Source organism: Danio rerio, chromosome 25 (genome assembly GCF_052040795.2).
Source record: "Danio rerio strain M-AB ecotype USA chromosome 25, GRCz13ab, whole genome shotgun sequence".
NCBI lineage: Eukaryota > Metazoa > Chordata > Actinopteri > Cypriniformes > Danionidae > Danio > Danio rerio.
In genome coordinates, this window is record NC_141045.1 from 30,408,547 (window position 1) to 30,430,247 (window position 21,701).

At 33.4% G+C, this 21,701-nt stretch overlaps 1 protein-coding gene across 19 annotated transcripts in view; it reads left to right on the forward strand.

Moving 5' to 3' along the window:
• The window catches only part of cadps2 (Ca++-dependent secretion activator 2), a 350,912-nt gene that overhangs the window by 193,380 nt on the left and 135,831 nt on the right, over nt 1-21,701 (forward strand). For all 19 annotated transcript variants that reach the window (XR_015526569.1, XR_015526568.1, XR_015526570.1 and 16 more), the window contains exons 7-9: nt 4,170-4,281; nt 4,679-4,818; nt 21,266-21,332. Coding sequence is in view for 14 of the 19 variants with exons in the window: in XM_087312412.1 (XP_087168538.1) it covers nt 4,170-4,281; nt 4,679-4,818; nt 21,266-21,332 (319 nt within the window). In the remaining 5 variants the exon portion in view is untranslated. The remainder of the gene's footprint in view (nt 1-4,169; nt 4,282-4,678; nt 4,819-21,265; nt 21,333-21,701) is intronic.

The following is a 21,701-nucleotide window of genomic DNA, read 5'->3' on the forward strand; positions in this document are numbered from 1 at the left end:
GCCTCGTTTTAATGCTAATACTACAGAGGAAAACACTTGGATTGCCATATGATGTTTAAAACACTGTCTGGTGGCTTTATTACTTTTGAAAGCAGAGGAACTGTACTGTAGGTGGGAGGAATTGACTTTTACAGTCAGTTTGCCAGGAGCAACTGTTGGCCTGCTTGAGAGAATTTAGTTGGATTACAGTTTTGCGTGTTTAATCAGCTATAGATGCACAGTATGTCTTTATTTATGTTGTGGTTTGATCTCACAAACACATATAACATGGCGCACACTCACATACGGATTAGCATACATGCCATACGTGAAGATGACTCTCGGACATGCTCTGCCAACTTCTCTGACAGTTGCTTTAGGAGTCAATGTTTGTTTTTTAAGCCTTTCTGTTGGACTCATGTCATGTTTTAAGACTATTTTTGAGCCATGTTTGAAAGTCTTGTTTTTAGGGTCATGAATGCATTTTCAGTGCTGCTTTTTGGAGTCTTTTTTTTAAATCAGGGTATCTTTTGAAAATAAGATTGTCAATTAAAGTTTTTTAATTGTTTATTTTCATTGGCAAATGGGAGGATTTAAGAAAGCTATTTGAAAAAAGGAACATTTTCTTATATTTAGTTTTTCAATTTTACATCTAAAAATGACAAACTGTTAAAAACGAAATGAAGAAAGTTTAATTTACGCCATTCACATTTTTTTCGTTACTTGCAGGTAAGGCACTATGTGAAATCTAAAACTTGTAATTTTGAATGTATCTGATAAACAGGTTTTTTTTTTTTTTTTTTTTTTGTCTTCTTGAACCCTCCACAGTCCATTCATCTTATTTCAAATTGTGTTGGGTTATTTGAAACCTTTGCCTCAACTTCTAATGAGAAGTTTAAACTGGCTTGGGAGGATGAACTTGGAACTGGGATATCAGAGGAACTATGGGATAAGTGCCTGACTGAAGTATGGTCCTGTTCGGTAAAGAATAGGCACCAGTTAATATAGTTTAAATTTATAAAATGCCTGCACTACACCAAAACCAAATTACACAAATTGTTTCCCCTCTATTTGACCTATGTGTAACAAGTGTCAAAATACAGAGGACACCACAGGTCATGCATTTTTGTTTTGCCCAACTTTGTTTAATTTTTGGACAAACATTTTTGATTTATACTCTAAGGCCTATAATATTTCCCTCCAACTGGACACAGAGCTTGCTATTTTTGGTAGAACACTCCCTCACTTTTCCAAAACATCTACAACAAGCCCTTATAGCAGCTAATACTAAAAAACTGGAAATCTCCTTTAACTCCTTCTTTTCAAACCTGGTTAATGAATATGCCCTCTGTTATCCACTTGAAAACGCTCAGATTTATCAGGTCTAATTCCAACCAAAAATTCTTTGCTACCTGGGAACCCTTTCTTGGATACTTACACCTGAAACATGCTCTATCCAAATCCAGCACAACTTCATGAAAAGTGACTGGCACACTACCTTTTTTGATGTCTACATACTGTGTAACACTACATTGGGTTTCACGGCAAAGTTTGAGCAGGAGATATTCTTTGTCTCGGGGACACTCATATACATAATTAGGATCCATCCTGAAAAGGTGAAGGTACATTAACTCTAAGTATTAAAGTATAAGTATTAAAGAATCCAGGCCTCCTAGATCATGAGCTGTAGGATTATGTATGGAACAGAATGATACCAGACATGACACTCTTTAGTAAGGGTGTCACGATCCTCTAAATCCTCGATTCGATTACATTTTCGATTCTAAAGGCACGATTCAATTCGATTCGATTTTTGATTATGAATAATTAATTAATTAATGACCAATTAATTATTTGTAGCCTACCGTTTAAACTACCTGACCTGCATGGTCTTTGTTTTACCTTAAACAAATCATACAGTAAATGAATAAAGGCAAGATACACACATAATTACCACCTGTCAATCACTTTTTTCTGCGGGACTCGTGAATAGGCAGTGATCTGTGTCGTTATAATGGCGTCGGTAAAAAAGACGCCCAACCAACAGGAACCAGCCAACAGTATCTGAGGTGTTCGCTAAAATGACTAAGTACAAGTGAGTGAAAGATTGAAGCAGTCTACTGATCCTCTGACTGCCTGAACCCGCTGTCTCGAGCCCATGGCTGTGTGTGTGCGTCTGTGTGTGTGTGTCAGAGGTAGAGAGGAAGGAGGGCTGCTCAGAAATGCTACACGCCACTGTGGATGTCAAATCGTTGTCGTTCTAAAATGCCATTTAAAAACAAAGACAGTGTAAACAGGGCCTGAGTGTGTACTTTTCGCGAGCGGATTTGCAACGGGGGCTGGCGGAGGATCGCGATGCCGATGTTGTCTATCGGACGAACCCTAATACGTACATAGCAGAGCTTGCAAAACTGTGTTTTTTTTGTCGACAACACGAACCTTGTCAACATAACTCACTGGAAATCCAAAATGCTTACACACCGGCGACTTCATTGAAAGAGGAGAGGATTTAAGTACTGTCGACTGGTCTCCTGCTTCTGCAGTTAAACAAGCACTTAAACAAGCCTGTTTTTTTACCCGCTTGGCAAGCCAAGCTGACGTGACATGGGGGCGTGGCAGCATCGACGATTCTATTTTTTGATTCGATAATTGAAATTGAGCATTAATTTCGATCGATTTCAATTTTACTCTTTAGAATAACATAAAACATAGTTAAGGCATTCTTAATTTGTCTAGTGCAGGGGTGTCCAAACTCTGTCCTGGAGGGCCAGTGTCTTGTAGATTTTAGCTCCAACGTGCCTCAACACACCTGCAAGGATGTTTCTAGAAAGCCTAGTAAAAGCTTGATTAGCAAGCCCAGGTGTGTCTGATTCAGGTGATTCAGCCCAGGTGTTCATCTAATTTGCTTAAACTAGGCATTCTAAAGTATGGCTATATTTTACAAGCAAGGATTCTGACTTACCAACATGCAGCAGATGCTTTACAAAAGTTGCATGTAAGGGGGGAAACACGTCAAACTTATGAAATGTGAGGGCTCATGGAATCAACTTAAAGGTAAGGAATGGACTGTCTTTGACAGCTTGTAACATCATCTGGCACTTTCAGTGAGTACGTTTACATGGACACCAATACTCTGGTTTTAATATGATTAGGACAATACTCTGATCAAGAGATAATCAATTTTTGATTATCTTAAAGGACCACAGACACAAACTTCAGAGGAAACATTTATTGGCTGGTGATGCAATGACATTACTGGATCTATGTGCTATAACAAGCAACTCATGTAAACATCTGAATCATATTATAGTCTTATTCCGATTTAGAAATCATTAGATCACTGATGCCACAAGCCCCAAACCAATAAAAAGATGTTCCCTGATTTTGATCATAGCTTTTCCACAGGTTTGTAGTAAGCTAATGTAATGGTAATTGCATAATGCAAAGCTTGGATTCATTCTAACAAACAAATGAACAAAAGACATGTATAATAGCTCTGGCCAACATCTTGGTAGACAAGATGTCACAGAATAACAGACTTGCTGGCACCAGAGGTCATAAACTCCATAAATGTAGAAATGAACCCAGACTCCTTTCAGGGATCATAACGGAATTTTACCTCTGGACTCTGTTACACATGTTTATGACCGGTTTATGACAGGCTGTGCTGTATTGACAATAACATTATGATTAGTTTTAGTGTATTTGGTTGTGTCAGAAATGGTTGTTTCATAGTTAAGAATATTTTAGTGGTGAGTTGTTGAGCTGATGTTGTTTGCACTTCATTTATGATCTTTTTGAATGTCAAGGACCATAATTTTAAAAAGCCAATAGAATATTTTGTATATTTTATCCATTACCGTTTTTGAAAATGTGCAAGAATCAGTCTTATTGCACTGGTTTGAATATTCCTGAAAATTTTGTCAGATAAAACAAACTTTACACAATCAAATGTAGATTATTTGATCATTTTAACATATAAAGAGTTTTATTTTGCTATTAAGTTTGAGCCAAAATCAGTAATAAATTAATATCACAAAAAAAGCTCTGCATTAAAAAAATAAAAAGACCTACACCATAATTTGATCAAAACAATACAGGAAATGTTCTGCTGGCGTGAGTCTAGAGAAGTGGGGAATGCAAAATAACCTCCCCTATTGTGAAGGCTGATTTGTTTTCTTTTGCTACAGGTGGGGCACACAAGGAGATTTCACCAGCACACACCCCCTGCCAGCGGTCAAAGTCAAACTCTTCACCGAAAGCACCGGAGTCTTGGCACTGGAGGACAAAGAGCTGGGCAGGGTGAGCCACGAGTATGCGTTCCATCTTCACAATGCGCACAATTAAAGGCTGATGTTGCATGAACAGATGTTCTGCACACAGCGCGTGTGAACCGTGATGCGCACACACATGTGTTCGTAAGTGTATGTGGGGAGAGTGAGCTACAGGCGAGGAAATCTCTAGTCATTAGGGCTCCCGCTCCCACAGTAACAGATGGAGTCTTCCCATTAGAGACTCGCACCAAACAGACTGCACATCCACCATCCTCTTTCCACCGCGCATCTCTATGATTTTGTCAGTCTAACCCTCCTTTTTCTCTCAACTCCCATCATCCCTTTGCATCTCTTTCTCCAGCTGCCCATCCAGGTGTATTACTCCTAATAATCTGTTTTTCCTTTTTTCTCGCATTCTTGGTTAGGTGGTTCTTCACCCCACAACAAATGGGCCCAAAACGGCAGAGTTGCACAAAATGGTGGTGCCCAAGAACAGCCAAGACGTGGATCTTAAAATCAAACTGGCGGTCCGCATGGACAAGCCCCCCAACATGAAGCATAGCGGGTATGTCTTTTGATGATGCTCATATTCTGACCACTGGCATCTAAAGCTATTTTGTATCTATATTATTTAACTATTATGTACTGTTGGGGATGTTTTCATCATACACTCTGGGTGATTTTGTGTCTTCATTTGGCCATAACTTTTTTTTGTGTTACTGCTAGCAAAATGATTTTTTGTGACAAATCTTATTTTGACATGTATTTTGAGAAAATGTTTTAAATTTTAGAAAAACTTAACGATGCACTCTGAGCAAATGTACTACCCTATTGTTATGTTAGGGTTTAAAACATCCACTTTTAAACAACCTCAGTCCCAATCAAAACTATTAAATTGTTTAGAAAATTACAGGATTTGAACTCTGATCACTGATTTGGTTAAAAAAAACCCCCACAAATTTCAATATAAAAAATAATAGCGTACTGGATTATTTTTTTTTTACCTTTTATCAAAGTCTTGGACATGTGAAACAACATTGCCTTTGATATTTTTGAATAATCAAATTTTTTTTCGCCCTAATTTACTGTTGGTGGCTGTTTTGGCCCCATTGACTTAAATTATAACTCTAATAATAATAATAATAATAATGATAATATATATATACACAGAAACACTGATGCTTGACCCAGCAACCTTCTTGCTGTGATGCGACAGAACTATACTGTATATATATATATATATATATATATATATATATATACTCTCTCTATATTTTTTTTAACATTTATTTATTTATTTATTTATTTATTCATAATATTTTATATATATATATATATATATATATATATATATATATATATATATATATATATATATATATATATACACACACACACACACACACACACACACACACACACAGTTGAAGTTAGAATTATTAGCCCCTCCTGTTTATTTTTCCCCCAATTTCTGTTTAACAGAGAGAAGTTTTTTTTCAACACATTTCCGAACATAATAGTTTTAATAACTCATTTCTAATAGCCATGATGACAGTAAATAATATATTACTAGATCTTACTAGAGGCACTTCTCTACAGCTTAAAGTGACATTTAAAGGCCTAACTAGGTTAATAAGACTTAACTAGGTAAATAAGGTTAAATAGGCAATATAGGGTGATTAGGCAAGTTATTGAATAACGATGGTTTGTTCTGTAGACTATCGAAAAAAATGTAGCTTTAAAGGGTTAATTTTGTAATATATATGTATATGAGGACGATGCAGTGGCGCAGTAGGTAGTGCTGTCGCCTCACAGCAAGAAGGTCGCTGATTAGATCCTCGGCTCAGTTGGCGTTTCTGAGTGGAGTTTGCATGTTCTCCCTGCGTTCGCGTGGGTTTCCTCCGCGTCCTCCGGTTTCCCCCACAGTCCAAAGATGCACAGGTACAGATGAATTGGGTAGACTAAATTGTCCTTAGTGTATGAGTGTGTGTGTGAATGTGTGTATGGATGTTTCCCAGAGATGGGTTGCAGCTGGAAGGGCATCCGCTGCGTAACAATGTGCTGGATAAGTTGGCTGTTCATTCTGCTGTGGCGACACCAGATTAATAAAAGGACTGAGAAAATGACAAGAAAAGAGAAGATATATATTTTATATATATATATATATATATATATATATATATATATATATATATATATATATATATATATATATAACAAAATTATTAACCCCTTTTAGCTATATGTTATATTTGGTTTATCATGGATGTCAAAAGATGTTATTTTTTTATAATATAACAGTAGAATTTGTACAGAAGAGCTTAAGTAAAAGTTTAATGGTATTTTATATTGTATATGTTTTTTTTTTTTTGTTTTCGTTTTCTTAGCAGATAGACTCAGTCAGCTAGTAGCATGTTTCTGTGAACGAGACACATTGGGAAAAACATGCTTATAGTGCCACCTTGTGTCTGATGGTTGTGTGTTTTGTTTAGAGTTCTTGTTAAACCCTAACAGTATGTCAGACATTAAGTTTAAGTTCAGTTTAATTTTTCTTCCAGAATTCTCTGACAAAATAGTGTTTGGGTTGACGAACCTCAAGATTACCCGTAAACATTTCTCTAACTGGCTTTTTGCTTGCTAGTAATTTATAATTTTTTATATAATTATAATTTTTCTTTCATATACCTAAAATAATTAGCAATATTAAATGACATCTATTATAAAACAACCCTATTAAACTTAAGCAAACAAATATTACCTTATTTTTTTATTTTGCTATTAGTTTGATTTATTACCTTGCCCCCAACACACACACTCACACACATGCACTCACGTTTAAACAATATTTTAATAACAACCAACATTTAAAGTAAAATTAAAGGCATATGTTATGCTAAAATTTAAATTCCATATCCATTATATATATCCATTAACTCTATTTTTATTGCAATATATCAGTCAGACAGCCACAGCATGAGATACATAGAATCATTAGACATCAACTGCTTCAATGTAGCAGCAGAACACAATTTGCTTACATTTCCTTTCGCTCTGAATAAAGTAATACAATTACATATTTTTGCATTAAAAGAAATGAAATACAACAATACAGAAAATATATAAATATAATTATAAAAATATGCAAAGGATTCAGCAGTAGAAAATAAATTAATTAAAAATAATAATAATAATAAATTAATTTAAAAAAAAACTCTCCATTCGTAACTAAGCCAGGGGCAAGGAAAATAGGTCAGCTTTATACTTGCATACATATACACACATACATGTACACATATTTATTTACTCATTATTTTTTATTTTTAAAGTGTAAGAGGAAGGGTTGCCAAATAGTATCAAAATTGTCAGTATTATCGCAAACTGTATATCTAATCTTTTCTATTTGCATAGACTGCATCAGATCATGCATCCAATGTACGTAACTAGGTGGGGAAGGATTGTTCCAGTTCAGTGTTATAAGCCTTTTAGCAATTACTAAACAAAAGGCAAGTGCATTTGATTATGTAGATCAGGGAACACCAATCTTGGTCCTGGAGGTCCGGTGCCCTGCAGGGTTTAGCTCCAACTTGCCTCAACACACCTGCCTGGGTGTTTCAAGTATACCTATTAAGACCTTGATTGGCTTGTTCAGGTGTGTTTGATTAGGGTTGGAGCTAAAATTTGCAGGACACCGAACCCCTAGAAACAAGTTTTCTGATCCCAGATGTAGATGATAAGGAAACATTTGTAGGGTTACGTCCAAATAATGCTACTAGAGCCCGAAAGTATGAAAGGTGTGGTTGGAGCTTGTTGACAGCGATCCCAAATTGGATCAAAACCAGGGTTAATTTTAGATATTTTTGCCCTAGTCCAACATATCCTTTATTTTTAATTTCTTTCTTCTTTTGAACACAAAACAAGATATTATGAAACTTGATGAAAATAAAAGCAGCCATTGACATCCATTGTAGGAACAGAACATACTAAGGAAGTCGATGGCAGTCCATTATTCTTCAATACATTATATTTTCATTTATGTTTAACAGAAGTAGGAAACTCAATTTGGTTTGGAATAAGTAAAGGATGACTGATAAACAAAAGCAAGAACCAAATATAAATAAATAATACAATTTATTTTTTTTATTATTATTATCCCCACCCCAAACAGCAGTGTTTTCAATCAGATACATTTTGAAAACATTTTAATATGTTGTTTTTCTTTGTTGTTTTAGTCTGTGCACTAAAATATGAATAAATAATAATTAAACTAATGACAAAAAGTCAGGACTTTTTTTCTTCCTGTTGATTTAACTTATGTTTGCTTAGCTATACAAAGTTAACATAGTTTTGTGAGTCTAATTAATGTAAGTTGAGAGGACTAGAAAAGTTAATTTGATTACTAAACTAAATAACTTAAGGCAGCTAGAAAGAAGAATAAAAATAATGCTTTGTCTTATTTCCAGTATGAGCCTGTCAGAGCTCTGTCAGGAAATAACGTAGTTCCCAAAAGGTAGCAGCAGCATCAGTGAGGATGTGCAGGACCAGCTGCCGGGGTGTTCCCTCAGCGTGACGAGGGGTCAGGGGTCATAGCAGTGTCATCAGACTACTAATTACATAGAGGCCCTCCGTGATTCCTCTATAGAGCAGCTCCCTGAGAAGCCTGTCCTAATGAGCAGACGCCTCTTCAACCTCAAATTACTTCTTTTAACAGACATTGCAGAGGAGAGCCACTTACATGCTTAGGCAGATTCACAACTTATTCAGACCATCCTCGCACTGACTGCCTAAATGTTTGTGCTGAGGGATAAAGCTCGTTTATAGTCTGATTTCTTTGCTTTGCTCCAATACTTTTTATTTATTCACTCACTTCAGTTCTGTTTTTACCATCAGACTATATTTTTAATGAATAATAGGGGCTGCAGCATACACCATAGTATCACCATGTTTTAAGTTGTACTGTCGTATTGAATGCCTGTATTAAATATAAATAGCACCAATATTTTATTTTACTATTTGGTTGAATTTTTTTTTTATTTTCAATGGTGCATCTATCATTTAAGGGCTTTTTGGTCAGATTGCCTGTTTATTTGCAATCGAGCAGTAATAGGGTGTTGATTTAATTTATGTGTAAATTTATAAAAGTTGATCATTCAATTTATAGAAATTTAACACCCTTAAATAAGTGGTCCAGAGTGAATTTTTAAGGCTTGGTTGTGTTGTGCAAAGCAATGTGTGCTCATGCTTCAATTGTAAAAAAAAAAAAAAAATCACATTAGTTTTTCATTAATCTTACTTTAATTATGCACATCTACTCAGCTAACATGAAAACAACATACTGTAGATATTTCCTTGTTCCTCTAAAACCCGCCCTCAAAAGGCTATGATTGGTTAGCCAACATAATGGGCTGTGATTTGCCTTGAATTGGCTCGACGTCACCAGGAAAAGCATCACGCTCCTATAAGTATGCGCGTTGCTTCTGCTCTGTAAATACTGTCAGTCATAGTAGCTGTTAGCTGGATCAGTTTGAGCCTTAATTAGACAAAACATGACGAGGACACAGTTGAACCTCACGCCTGCTCTCTGAAATAAAATCTGACCAGTGGTTTTCACATATATTCGAAATAACGTGTAAATAAAACGAAGTGTTCACATATCTTTTGCGAGTTTGTTATTTGAGATGTAGAACCAAGGCAAAGTGACCGCATATGAGACAATGCATGTACTGGTGAAGATTGTGTGTGTTTACAGTGGTTTGATGGATAAATATGAATTTGTAGCTAAATTGTTAGCGGTGCCAAACAGCATGTACTAACTACAACATATCGTTAACGCTAGAAACTATGCATGTCATAGATCAATTTTAACAAATAAAAATACTTACAGGTTGTGGCTTTCAAATCCACAGCTTCTACTATTATGCTTGAAACTGCTCCTTCTTTGAGGAGTTTTTAGCCAAATCCAGCATTGGGAGAGATTCTGGAAGTTCTTCTTTGTCAAATGCTAGCTATATCTCTGTAACATAATTAATATTGAACTGTATGCACTTTTCTCTTCGTATCAACTCTGCAACAAACTCAACATACTCTGTGGAAATAGCAGCATTTGGATGACATTTTAGCTTTCTCTGCTATAACATTACAGCGCCTCTGGCCATGCCTCTTCACTGCGTGTGGTGAATGTGCGTAACCTGAAGCGTTTGTGATCTCACTTGCCCAAATGTATTTTTTTGTAGTCCCCAAACTTTGTTCGCTGTCGGCCTTGCTAAGCTAACTTTGTAAAAGCCCATATCTCTCTTTGCATTTAACTTTGAGCATGTTACATTCAGAGATGTTGTTTATGTTCACACAGCTCCATTGCAGATCAACTAAAGTTTAAAATAAGATATTATAGTGGACCACCCCTTTAAAAAGTATTCAAATGTTTTAAATTCTATTTTCCAAGGTATTCAGCTTCGTACTGTTTTCTGCATTTAATCTGTGAATATTGGGGTGCTGTGTAGTTTATGCAATTGCTAAAATCCTGGTATATTTGCTATCATGCTGCTTTGTTTACAGCTGTAACAAAAGCAACACTGTTATTTCGAAAGGGGTCTGCATGCAATGCTTTTTAATGGGCTTACCTAACCTTACTCCTCACAGTGACATCACCAGCTCCATTGTGTCTGACATCCTAAAGGCCGCATCCAGATACTATAGGTTATTCCTGCTGTACTATTAAGCGCCATCTGCTGGAGGAGTGAATTAGCATTTATTTGCAGTATGACCACTGTTTTAGTTTAGTATGCTTCACGTATGTAGCATAATTTTGCAAGAAAATATTTTTCACATCAAATTTTTAAGTGAATCAATCTGTTTTAAACTGCCAACCCTAAGGATGTTCAATGCTTGTGTGGATCATGATGAAAGTGCAATCATTGCCTCTGATTTTAATACACCTCAGATAGTTCGGTTTCTGATTGAGCAGGTTAATGTGTTGGCTTGTATTAAATTGGAGTCTACATTTTGGTTATTTTTTTTTTTACTAGTTTTGTATTTCTCTTTCTTATAAACCTTTCATGGGGTAGCTTGTTATTTGAGATGTAGAACCCAGAGAAAGTGGCCGCATATGAGACAATGCATGTACTGGTGAAGATTGTGTGTGTTTACAGTGGTTTGGTGGATAAATATGAATTTGTAGATAAATTGTTAGCGGTACCAACATACACGTCCTCGCCACAACATATTATTAATGCTAGAAACTATGCATGTCATAGATTAGTTTAACAAATAAAAATACTTACAGGTTGTGGCTTTCCAATCCACAGCTTCTTCTATTATGCTTGAAGCTGCTCCTTCTTTGAGGAGTTTTTAGCTGAATCCAGCACTGGGAGAGATTCTGGAAGCTCTTCTTTGTCAAATGCTAGCTATATATTTTTTTAAATAATTCTCTGGAACACAACTAAAATTTAATTGTAAACACTTCTCTCTTTGTGCCGTGTCCTTTGAAAGCTCAAATATAGAAAAAGAACCAGCTCTGTGAAAATAGCAGTATTTGGGCGACATTTTAGCTTTCTTTACTATAACATTACCATTAGTCAGGTAAAATTACAATTAGCGTTTAGTAAATATACTGTAAGTTAAAATATTACCAATGTTATTGAAAATGGTGATGATTTAAAAAGCTCTTAATAGGTGTTGAATTTGATTACTGTATATACCTTTAGAAAACCTATATGAAAAAAAGCTATATAAAAAGTGAGGTGCACGAACTGAGAAACGTTTCTGTGTAGTTAAAACTGAAAATAGGGGAATTAGTTAAATAAATAAATTGCAATATTTCACACAATTTCGTAATAAATTTGAAAAAAACTTAATGTAGTGTTGTGACACCATGATAATATCATTCTGTTTTTCACACAAATGTGGCTCTACATCCGTCAGTAATGCTTTTTGATTTTGTGATATTCACTTAATTAAACAAATTAATTATTTTTTGTAAGTTACTGTATACTGTTCCCCTGCCCCTTGTTTAGGGAATAAAAATAATAAAGCATACTAATTAATAAGGATAAACTTACAGGCAAACAAAGACATGTATGTACCAATGTAACCCCATCGGTCCTACACCCCCCCAACCCGCTCCAAGCTGGGAGTCGGTTGCTCTAACAAAGAGGCTAAAGACCATGGCCTCTAGCGTCTGTCACTAGAGGTTTACCTGCACAGCACTAGCTGGCCTCCATTACACATGTCAAAGCACAAGCCAAACAGGAAGACAAAGGAATTGATTGTAGACCTCCGAGACAGGATTGTTTAAGGCTGGGGAAGGTTACAGAAAAATTTCTGCTGCTCTGAAAGTTCCACAGTGGCCTCCATCATCTAAGTGGAAGACGTTTGGAACCACCAGGACTCTTCCTAGAGCTGGATGCGTCACTCAGTGCCGTGACACCGGCCTCACATGACAGTTGAAAGTATCGCACACCAGACGCGCACATCCGCATGCTATTCAAAATTAAACTATTTAGATATATGAACAGTGTCCTGAGTCATGGCTGGGCGCCATGGATAGCTGCCGACTTGCGGCGCTGATGTGTGTACCCTGATAGAAACCTATGTTTAGAATTCTGAAATGCATGGTTCTGCGTTGCACGACATGTCGCCAAGCGGCGCTACTGGTGTGTGACCCCCTTGGCCTTAGTGACTCCCTAATCAGGCAGGTGATTAATAATCCAATGGTCATGCTGTCTGAGCTCCAGCATTCTTCTAAGGAGAGAGGAGAACCTTACAGAAGGACAACCATCTGTGCAGCAATCCACCAATCAGGTCTGTATGGTAGAGTGGCCAGACGGAAGTCACTCCCCATCTAGAATTTGCCATCTGAAGGACTCTCAGACCATAAGAAACTAAATTCTCTGGTCTAATGAGACTAAAATTTAACTCTTTAGAGTGAATGCCAGGCGTTATGTTTGGAGAAAACCAGGCACCACTCATCACCAGGATAATACCATCCCTACAGTGAAGCATGGTAGTGGCAGCATCATGCTGTGGGGATGTTTTCAGCAGCAGGAACTGGAAGACTATTCAGGATGTAGGGAAAGATGCAGCAATGTACAGAGACATCATAAATGAAAACCTACTTCAGAGTGCTCTTGAGCTCAGACTGGGGCGACGGTTCATCTTCCAGCAGAACAGTGACCCAAAACACACCACCAAAATATCAATGGAGTGGCTTCACAACTCCAACAACTCTGTGAATGTTCTTGAGTGGCCCAGAGAGAGCCTAGACCAAAATCCTATTAAACATGTCTGTAGAGATCTGAAAATGGCTGTACACCGTCCCTTTCCATTCAACCTGACAGAGCTTGAGAGGTACTGCAACGTGGAATAAGAAAAAAATTCAAAGACTGGTGTGCCAAGCTTGTGGCATCATATTCAATAAGACTTGAGGTTGTAATTGCTGCCAAAGATGCATCAACAAAGAATTGAGCAAAGGCGATGTACATGTGATTTTTCAGGTTTTTATTTTTAGTACTGTACATTTACAACGATTTCAACAAAATCTTTTTTTTTCACATCGTCATTATGGGGTATTGTGTGTAGAATTTTGAGGAAATAAATTATTTTAATCTATTTTGGGGAATAAGGCTGTAACATAAAGTTGAAAAAGTGCAGCTCTATGAATATTTCCAGATGCACTGTAAATCACTGAATAGAAATAAAAAATCTAGCATTAATTGCAAGTTAAACAACAACATAGAAAGTAAATAAAACTGTTGTTTTTAATTCAACTTTTTACCTGTTGTACCTTAAGAGTCATATTTTATTCCAAATAATTGTAATAGCATAGTTAGAAAAATAAGAAAATGTAGTTTAGACAAGAATTTGATCTGTAAGAGCACAATCAGTTATCAGGTTATTAAATACTGTATAAAAAATGTACAAAAGCAGGCACATCACTTTAAGTGGAGGCCTCAGCCAAACCACAAAAAGTGCAAAATTATATATTAAAAAGGCGGCAACACAAAGCTCCAAAACTACCAGTTTAGTTAATTAAAAAAGGCTGACACAAAGCATGTAACACTTCAAGCACACAGCTCTTCATAAGACAGTGTTCATCATGGGAAGTTGGTCCTTTTTGTACACTTCCGGATCACATGATCTCTTATTATCTCAAAACAAGAAAAAATGAAAAAATACACATTTATGAATTATATAACTTATATTCAAAACAAAGATACAGAAACAAACCTTAATATTATGTCACAAAATAAATATAACCAGGAAATACAACAAAATATAAATCAAGATATAGCCAAAAGTACAGTATAAAATTGATTATTATTTGTTTACTAGTGTTATAAATAAATATATAAATTTATATACTGTATGCATTGCCTGGTAATAAACTTCCAGCCCTTTTCTGTTATATGACTTGTTTTTAAATTATTTCTTAACCAAAATTTTGTTTCAAGCTACTAAAATATCATTAAAAGTCACTGTTAATGTTGAGTTTTCGACATCAAAAGTCAACAGAGCAGAGATCAAGGTCCCATAATGTAATTCATAATGTCAAATAAAAAGTAAAGACCAATGAACCACCAAATACACAAAATGTTAAATTAACACATTTTAAGTGTGTGTGCGTGCGTGAGTGTGTGTTTATGTGAAAGAGAGAGAGAGAGAGTATACCAGTTCCTTTTGACCTTCTTGGGACATTTTTGTGTATGTCCCCATAAATGTAAAATGCAGATTGTTTCCTGTGAGAGTTAGGTTTAGGGGGAAGGGTTTTACTATATGTATAGAAAATAGAACTAGCCTTGTTTTTTTATTTATGTATAAATGTATGTATGTATTTATTTATTTATTTTTCTGTAAAACTATATTTCTTTAACTGTATGAAACTTTTTTTCATTTATTTTTAATTACATTTTTATTTTATTTATATTTGATAAATTCATTTATTCATTAGCGTAATTTATTATTATTATGATTATTATTATTATTATTATTATTATTATTATTATTATTATGGTTGTTGTTGTTGTTGTTGTTGTTGTTGTTGTTGTTGTTGTTGTTGTTGTTGTTGTTGTTATTATTATTATTATTATTATTATTATTATTATTATTATTATTATTATTATATTTTTATTTTACGCTGAATTCATGAAACCAGAACTATATAATTTCCGTTTTGGGTTTTGTTCAGTTACTCATATACCCACACACATTTCCAAAAAAAAAAAAAAAAAACACCTGATGACTGTCCCAGTGCATGGGAAGAGAAAGATCAGGATCGGTGGGGAGATTTTCAGGTTGAGTGCACCCCATTAAAAGAAGCCATCTGTTTATCAGCAGAGCCACTGAAGAATTGGGAGCCATTCAGTTTTGTGGAGTGACCTGCCGCGGCCCTAAGAGAGAGAGAGAAACTGCCAGCACTAGTCTGATCAGTCTGGCTCGGTCTCACTTATGCTCACGGCTCTTTCTTTCTCTCCCAGGGCCCTTTTTTGCTTCTTTTTGTATCCCTTTAAAACCGTCTTTGCCCTCTTTCATTCGAGGGCCAGGGCACACATTAAACCCCCCCGTTTTTTTACACGTTTGCATTTTTCTCTCATAAAGTCTCCTTTAACCTCACCTTTTAGTTTTGGCCACACATTGTGTTCATGACCCGTTGCGTTCTGTGTTTTAATTTACTATTATTCAATAGGCTTTAATAGTTTAGCTCCTGTTTTAATTTTAGTTGTAGCCATTTTGTTTAGGACTTTAATTTGTATTTAGTATTTTTTGTATGTACTTGCTACATCAGCATTCTTAATCTTTATTAATACCATTTAATATAATACCGTTTAATAATAATAATAATAATTATTATTATTATTGTTATTATTAATAATAATAATAATAATAATAATAATAATAATAATAATAATAACCCAGATTAAGAAAGGGACTAGGCTGAAAAGAAACTGAATGAATGAATGAATGAATGAATGAATGAATGAATGAATGAATAATAATAATAATAATAATAATAATTATTATTATTATTATTATTAGTAGTAGTAGTAGTAGTAGTAGTAGTAGTAGTAGTAGTAGTAGTAGTAACAATTATAATAACCCATATTAATAAAGGGACTAGGCTGAAAAGAAACTGAATGAATGAATGAATGAATTAATAATAATAATAATAATAATAATAATAATAATAATAATAATAATCTGGCCCAATGAGAACTATTTACATTTTGCAAAGCAGCAAAATTAAGGTAGGAAAAAAAATTCAAATATCATCCAAATATAACAAATCATCATCAAAACTATATAAGAAAAAAAGAAAAATAATTTGATTTATTTGTTCCTTCACATATTTTCTTCACATTGTTAGAAGAAAGTAAATAGTAATAATACGATTTGTTTTATGTAGTTATTTTTTAGTTTCTGGTCAATAATTTGTCCCTTATAACACACAAACAATAATGTGTGCTTGTGGTCCACATAAGGCTCAACCAAATCTGTGCTTTTCTGCAATAGTGCCGTTGAACCGCATGGGGGCACTGCAATCATTGCAATAGCTGCTTGCGTTAGCATCTAAAGACACTTTCTCATAATTATTATTATTATTTAATGTCTTTAATATTACTTTTACAGTGATATTGACGTAAATTGTTATCTTCACATTTGTATCATGTTCTTGCAGTATTGTAAGGTGTGCTTTGCAATGTAAATGATAAACCTAATGACAGAAATGGTTAATTCCTGAGAACAAGAAGTAAATAAAGTTTTTCTACGAACACTTTCTACTGTGTAGGTTTGATGAAATTATACATCAAATACGCTGTGAAGAGACTCCATTTTGCAAGTCTGAATCCATATAGGATCTATAGCGGTTTTTTTAGACAGATTTTAATAGTATTATCAATAAGTCATGAGAATTGTATGTTTTCATTTGACTAATAGTTTACCCATGTTATGTTTAGTCATACAGGATGATATAAGTCAGGTTAATATAATGTAATTTACTAATATTACTAATATATAAAGCATAAGCCATTAAAATATACAATACATACCTGGCACTTAAATATCTTATATCGGCAGGTGTGAAGCGAAATTGCCTTTGTATTTTCTAATAACTTTATAAAAGTCATTTTTGGTACACTTTACATTACGGTTTCATTAGATCATTTTAGCAACTAACATGAACTAAACATCTAAAAATGGCAGTATTGGCTGTATTTATGTATTGCCAGTATTTATGAATCATAGTTCAACATTTACTAATGCAATATTAAAATTCAAATTAGTTAACATTAACTAATGCACTTTGAGTTAACTCGTTCTAACAATGATCAACATTATTTCCATTAACTAACATTAAGAAAGATGAATATATACTGTACTGTAAAAAATGTACTGTTCTTCATTTATCCGTGTTTGTAAATACATTTACTAATGGAATCCTTATTGTAACCGGTATTTTATGTTTCCCACTTGCTGATTATATTTTCATTATAGTCTAATAAATGTGTATTTTTTTATTGTTATTCATCAATATTATTATTAATTTATTTTGTTCATCAATCTTGGAGTTAAATAAGAAGCTTTATATATATATATATATATATATATATATATATATATATATATATATATATATATATATATATATATATATATATATATATATATATATATATTAGATAGAACTTTTTTATTACTTTAAATAATATAAAAAATACCTAAAATATAGCTCATTAAAATAAGTTAAAATAAAATATGAACATTTCCTGTCATGACTTTTCGACACATTTTTATTTTACAGTTCATACTGTAAAAATATTGGGTTTCACGCAAGTGATTTGTGTTGGGACAACATGAAGGAATTAAGTTATTGAGTTAGTTTTTAAAAATTTAAATAGATTGAACATAAAACAATTAACTTTTCCCCCCAAAAAAACTTTAAAATTGTGTTGTTTCAACTCAATTTAAGTAAAAGAAATTACAAAAATAAAATAATTAATATAAAAACAAGTCGTTTGAACTAGCAGCAATAATGTTAGACTTGTCTAAAATAAAGTGCTTTATTATTATTATTATTATTATTATTATTATTATTATTATTATTAATATTGTTCCGCTGGCATAAAGTGAGCTGAAGTCGCCTGGAAAGTGCCTGCACCGCACCCATTCACCCGTAGGTCCTTTTACCCAGCGTTCCCTCTCCATTGTTGCCGTCTAAATGGGATCATGTGTATCAGAAAGGTGTCAGAGAGTGAGCTGAAAATCACTTTCACAAGTGGATGATTACCTCTGCCACATGTTAACCCAGATTGGCCCACTTCCATGCACTCATTGCTCTCTCAACCTTGACTGGAGATTTTTTTTTTTTTTCCCCCAAAGGCGCCGTGTGTCCATTTATGAAGAATTGATTTCAGCTCACCCATATTTCTGAAAACATCCTTCTTTTTTGTTAGACTTTCAAGAATGTCTTCTTAATCAATAGCCAACAATGCTTTATTCTTTTTCTCTGTGTGTCATTGAGTAAACATAGTATTCAGGCTCTGGATACATGAAAACCTTTTGAAGAAATAAGTTTAGAGTTTCTCGTAAATGTAGAATTCTGAAGAAGCTCTCTGTTACTCTTGAGAACGTCTTATTTATTTTGTTTCTTATGATGAAAATTGCTGCCTGTGAGACTTTATGATCACTTTAGTAAAAACACTTAAATGGTGGTCTTTTTGTGCTGCCTACAGATTACTAAGGATAAATAAGAATGATAAGTGTGAACGCTGTATATTTATGACCACTGCCTCTTTTTTTAAAATATATCATGTATTATGAATGGTTTGTTTTTTAAAGAGCCTGTTGAAAGATGGGTTGATCAGTTTCATTCATTTGGGAGCTGTTTTTAATTTGTTGATTTAATTTAGTTTTTGCTCTTGCTGTATTGAGAAGGTATTCTGTACATCATCATCATCTTGTGTATGGGTATTCTCTTACTGAGTACTATCTAAAGTATTATTTTTATATAGGCTAGATTTTTAAATGAGTTCCCTACTTGTCATGTTTATAAGTTTTCAAATTCAGAAAACAATAGCTTTATAATCCTGATTGATAATTGTTTTGTCGCCTTATAATTGTGTACATTCCTTATAATAATAGCATCATTTACGATATGTGACTATTGTTATGATGCTTAAGTGAAACCGTTAATTTTTGTAATAAGTCCATACAGTCATTAAATCAGTCTTAAATTTAGGGATTTTAGCCAGAGACTTTCCTATAATTTAGAAATTGTGATGTTTTTTTGAGAGTATAATTTTCTGCAAGATTTATTTTGCAGGATATTTTGAGCGATTCAAAATTTTATACATTTAATATCAGTTTTAAATAATTTTGTTTATAAGAGCGTTTCAATCAAACTCCATAAAAGTTCTGTATTATTATTATGATAAGCGTGAATGCTATATTCTTCACTGCTGTCTCTTGTTTTATTATACTGTATGTGATGTATCATGAATAGTTTTTTTTAAAGAGACTGTTGAAAGATGGAGTAATCCATTTCATTCATTTGGAAGATGTTATTTATTTATCTATCTATCTATCTATCTATCTATCTATCTATCTATCTATCTATCTATCTATCTATCTATCTATCTATCTATCTATCTATCTATCTATCTATCTATCTATCTATCTATCTATCTATCTATCTATCTATCTATCTATCTATCTATCTATCTATCTATCTATCTATTTATTTTTTTTTGCTCTTGCTGTATTGTGAATGCATTCGGTGCATGCTCATCTAGTGTATGGGCTGTCTCATATGTGCTTAGTGCCATCCAAAGTATTATTTTTATAGGCTAACTCAATTTAAAATGAATTTGCTATCTGCCATGTTTATAAGTTTTCAAATTCCGAAAAAATAGCTGTATAATCATGATTGATAAATGTTTTGTCGCCTTGTAATTGTGCACATTCCTTATAATAATAGCATCATCTATTATATGTGACTACTGTTAAGTTATGATACTTAAGTGAAACCGTTGATTTTTTTAATAGCTCCATGAAGTCATTAAATCAGTCTTAAATTAAGGGATTTTAGGCAGAGACTTTCCTATGATTTAGAAATCGTGAAGTTTTTTAGAGAGTATAATTTTCTGCAAGATTTATTTTGCAGGATATTTTGAGCGATTCAAAATTTTATACATTAAACAGATTTAAATTATTTTGTTTATAAGAACGTTTCGTTCAAACTACATAAATGTTCTATATTATTATTATTATGATAAGCGTGAATGCTATATGCTTCACTGCTGTCTCTTGTTTTATTATATGTGATGTATCATGAATAGTTTTTTTAAAGAGCCTGTTGAAAGATGGAATGATCCATTTCATTCATTTGGAATATGTTATTTATTTATTTATTTATTTATTTATTTATTTATTTTGCTCTTGCTGTATTGTGAATGCATTCTGTACATGCTCATCCTGTGTAAAGGCATTCTCATATGTACTGAGTACTATCTATTATTTTTATAGGCTAGATTTTAAAATGAGTTCCCTACTGTATCTGACAAGTTTTCAAATTCAGAAAAAAAAAACTTATAATCATAGTTGATAATTGTTTTGTTACCTTATAATTGTGCACATTCCTAATAATTATTGCATCATCTACTATATGTGACTACTGTAAAGTTATGATGCTTAAGTGAAACTGTTAATTTAACTCCATATTAAATTTAGGGATTTGAAATTTTGATAATTTTTTGCAAGATTTCTTTTGCAAGATATTTTGGAGATGCAATATTTTATATATTTAATATCAGCTTAAAATATTTTTTTTTATGTTTCAATCAAACTCCATAAATGTTCTATATTATTATGGTTTCATACGATACATGATTGTTTTCTCTCTGTGAGCTAAACAAAGAAGAAAGAAACGAAAATAAAATCAAAGCACTTTTCTGTGGTTAATGTAATTCATTTATAAGAGTCATCATAATGCTGTTTGTATGTTTTGTTTTGTTGTTCTGTAGGTATCTTTATGCCTTAGGCCAGAGAGTCTGGAAGCGATGGAAGAGGAGATATTTTGTTCTTGTTCAGGTGGGCAGAAATGATTTGATTTGCTTGTTTGTTTGTTTTTTGTTTTCAATAAATTAATCTTTTGACTTTTTTTGATGAGTTTATTTAATGTACACGTTGTTTACATGTTGATATTTAATTGTTAATTTTATTTGATTAAAATGCTGTAATTTTGCAATTTTTAATTGCCTAAAGGAGGATTTTTTTAAATCCAAAAATAAGCTAAATCACTATTATTCATAACCTTCATCTTATTGAGATGATGACAGACATTAAACTATATATAATAAAAACTGTGTTCATGTATGAGTTCTAGTTTGTACTCATTTTTAAATTAATATTAATAAATATTAAAGTATAGAATTGATGTTTAGTCATTTTGATTTAATG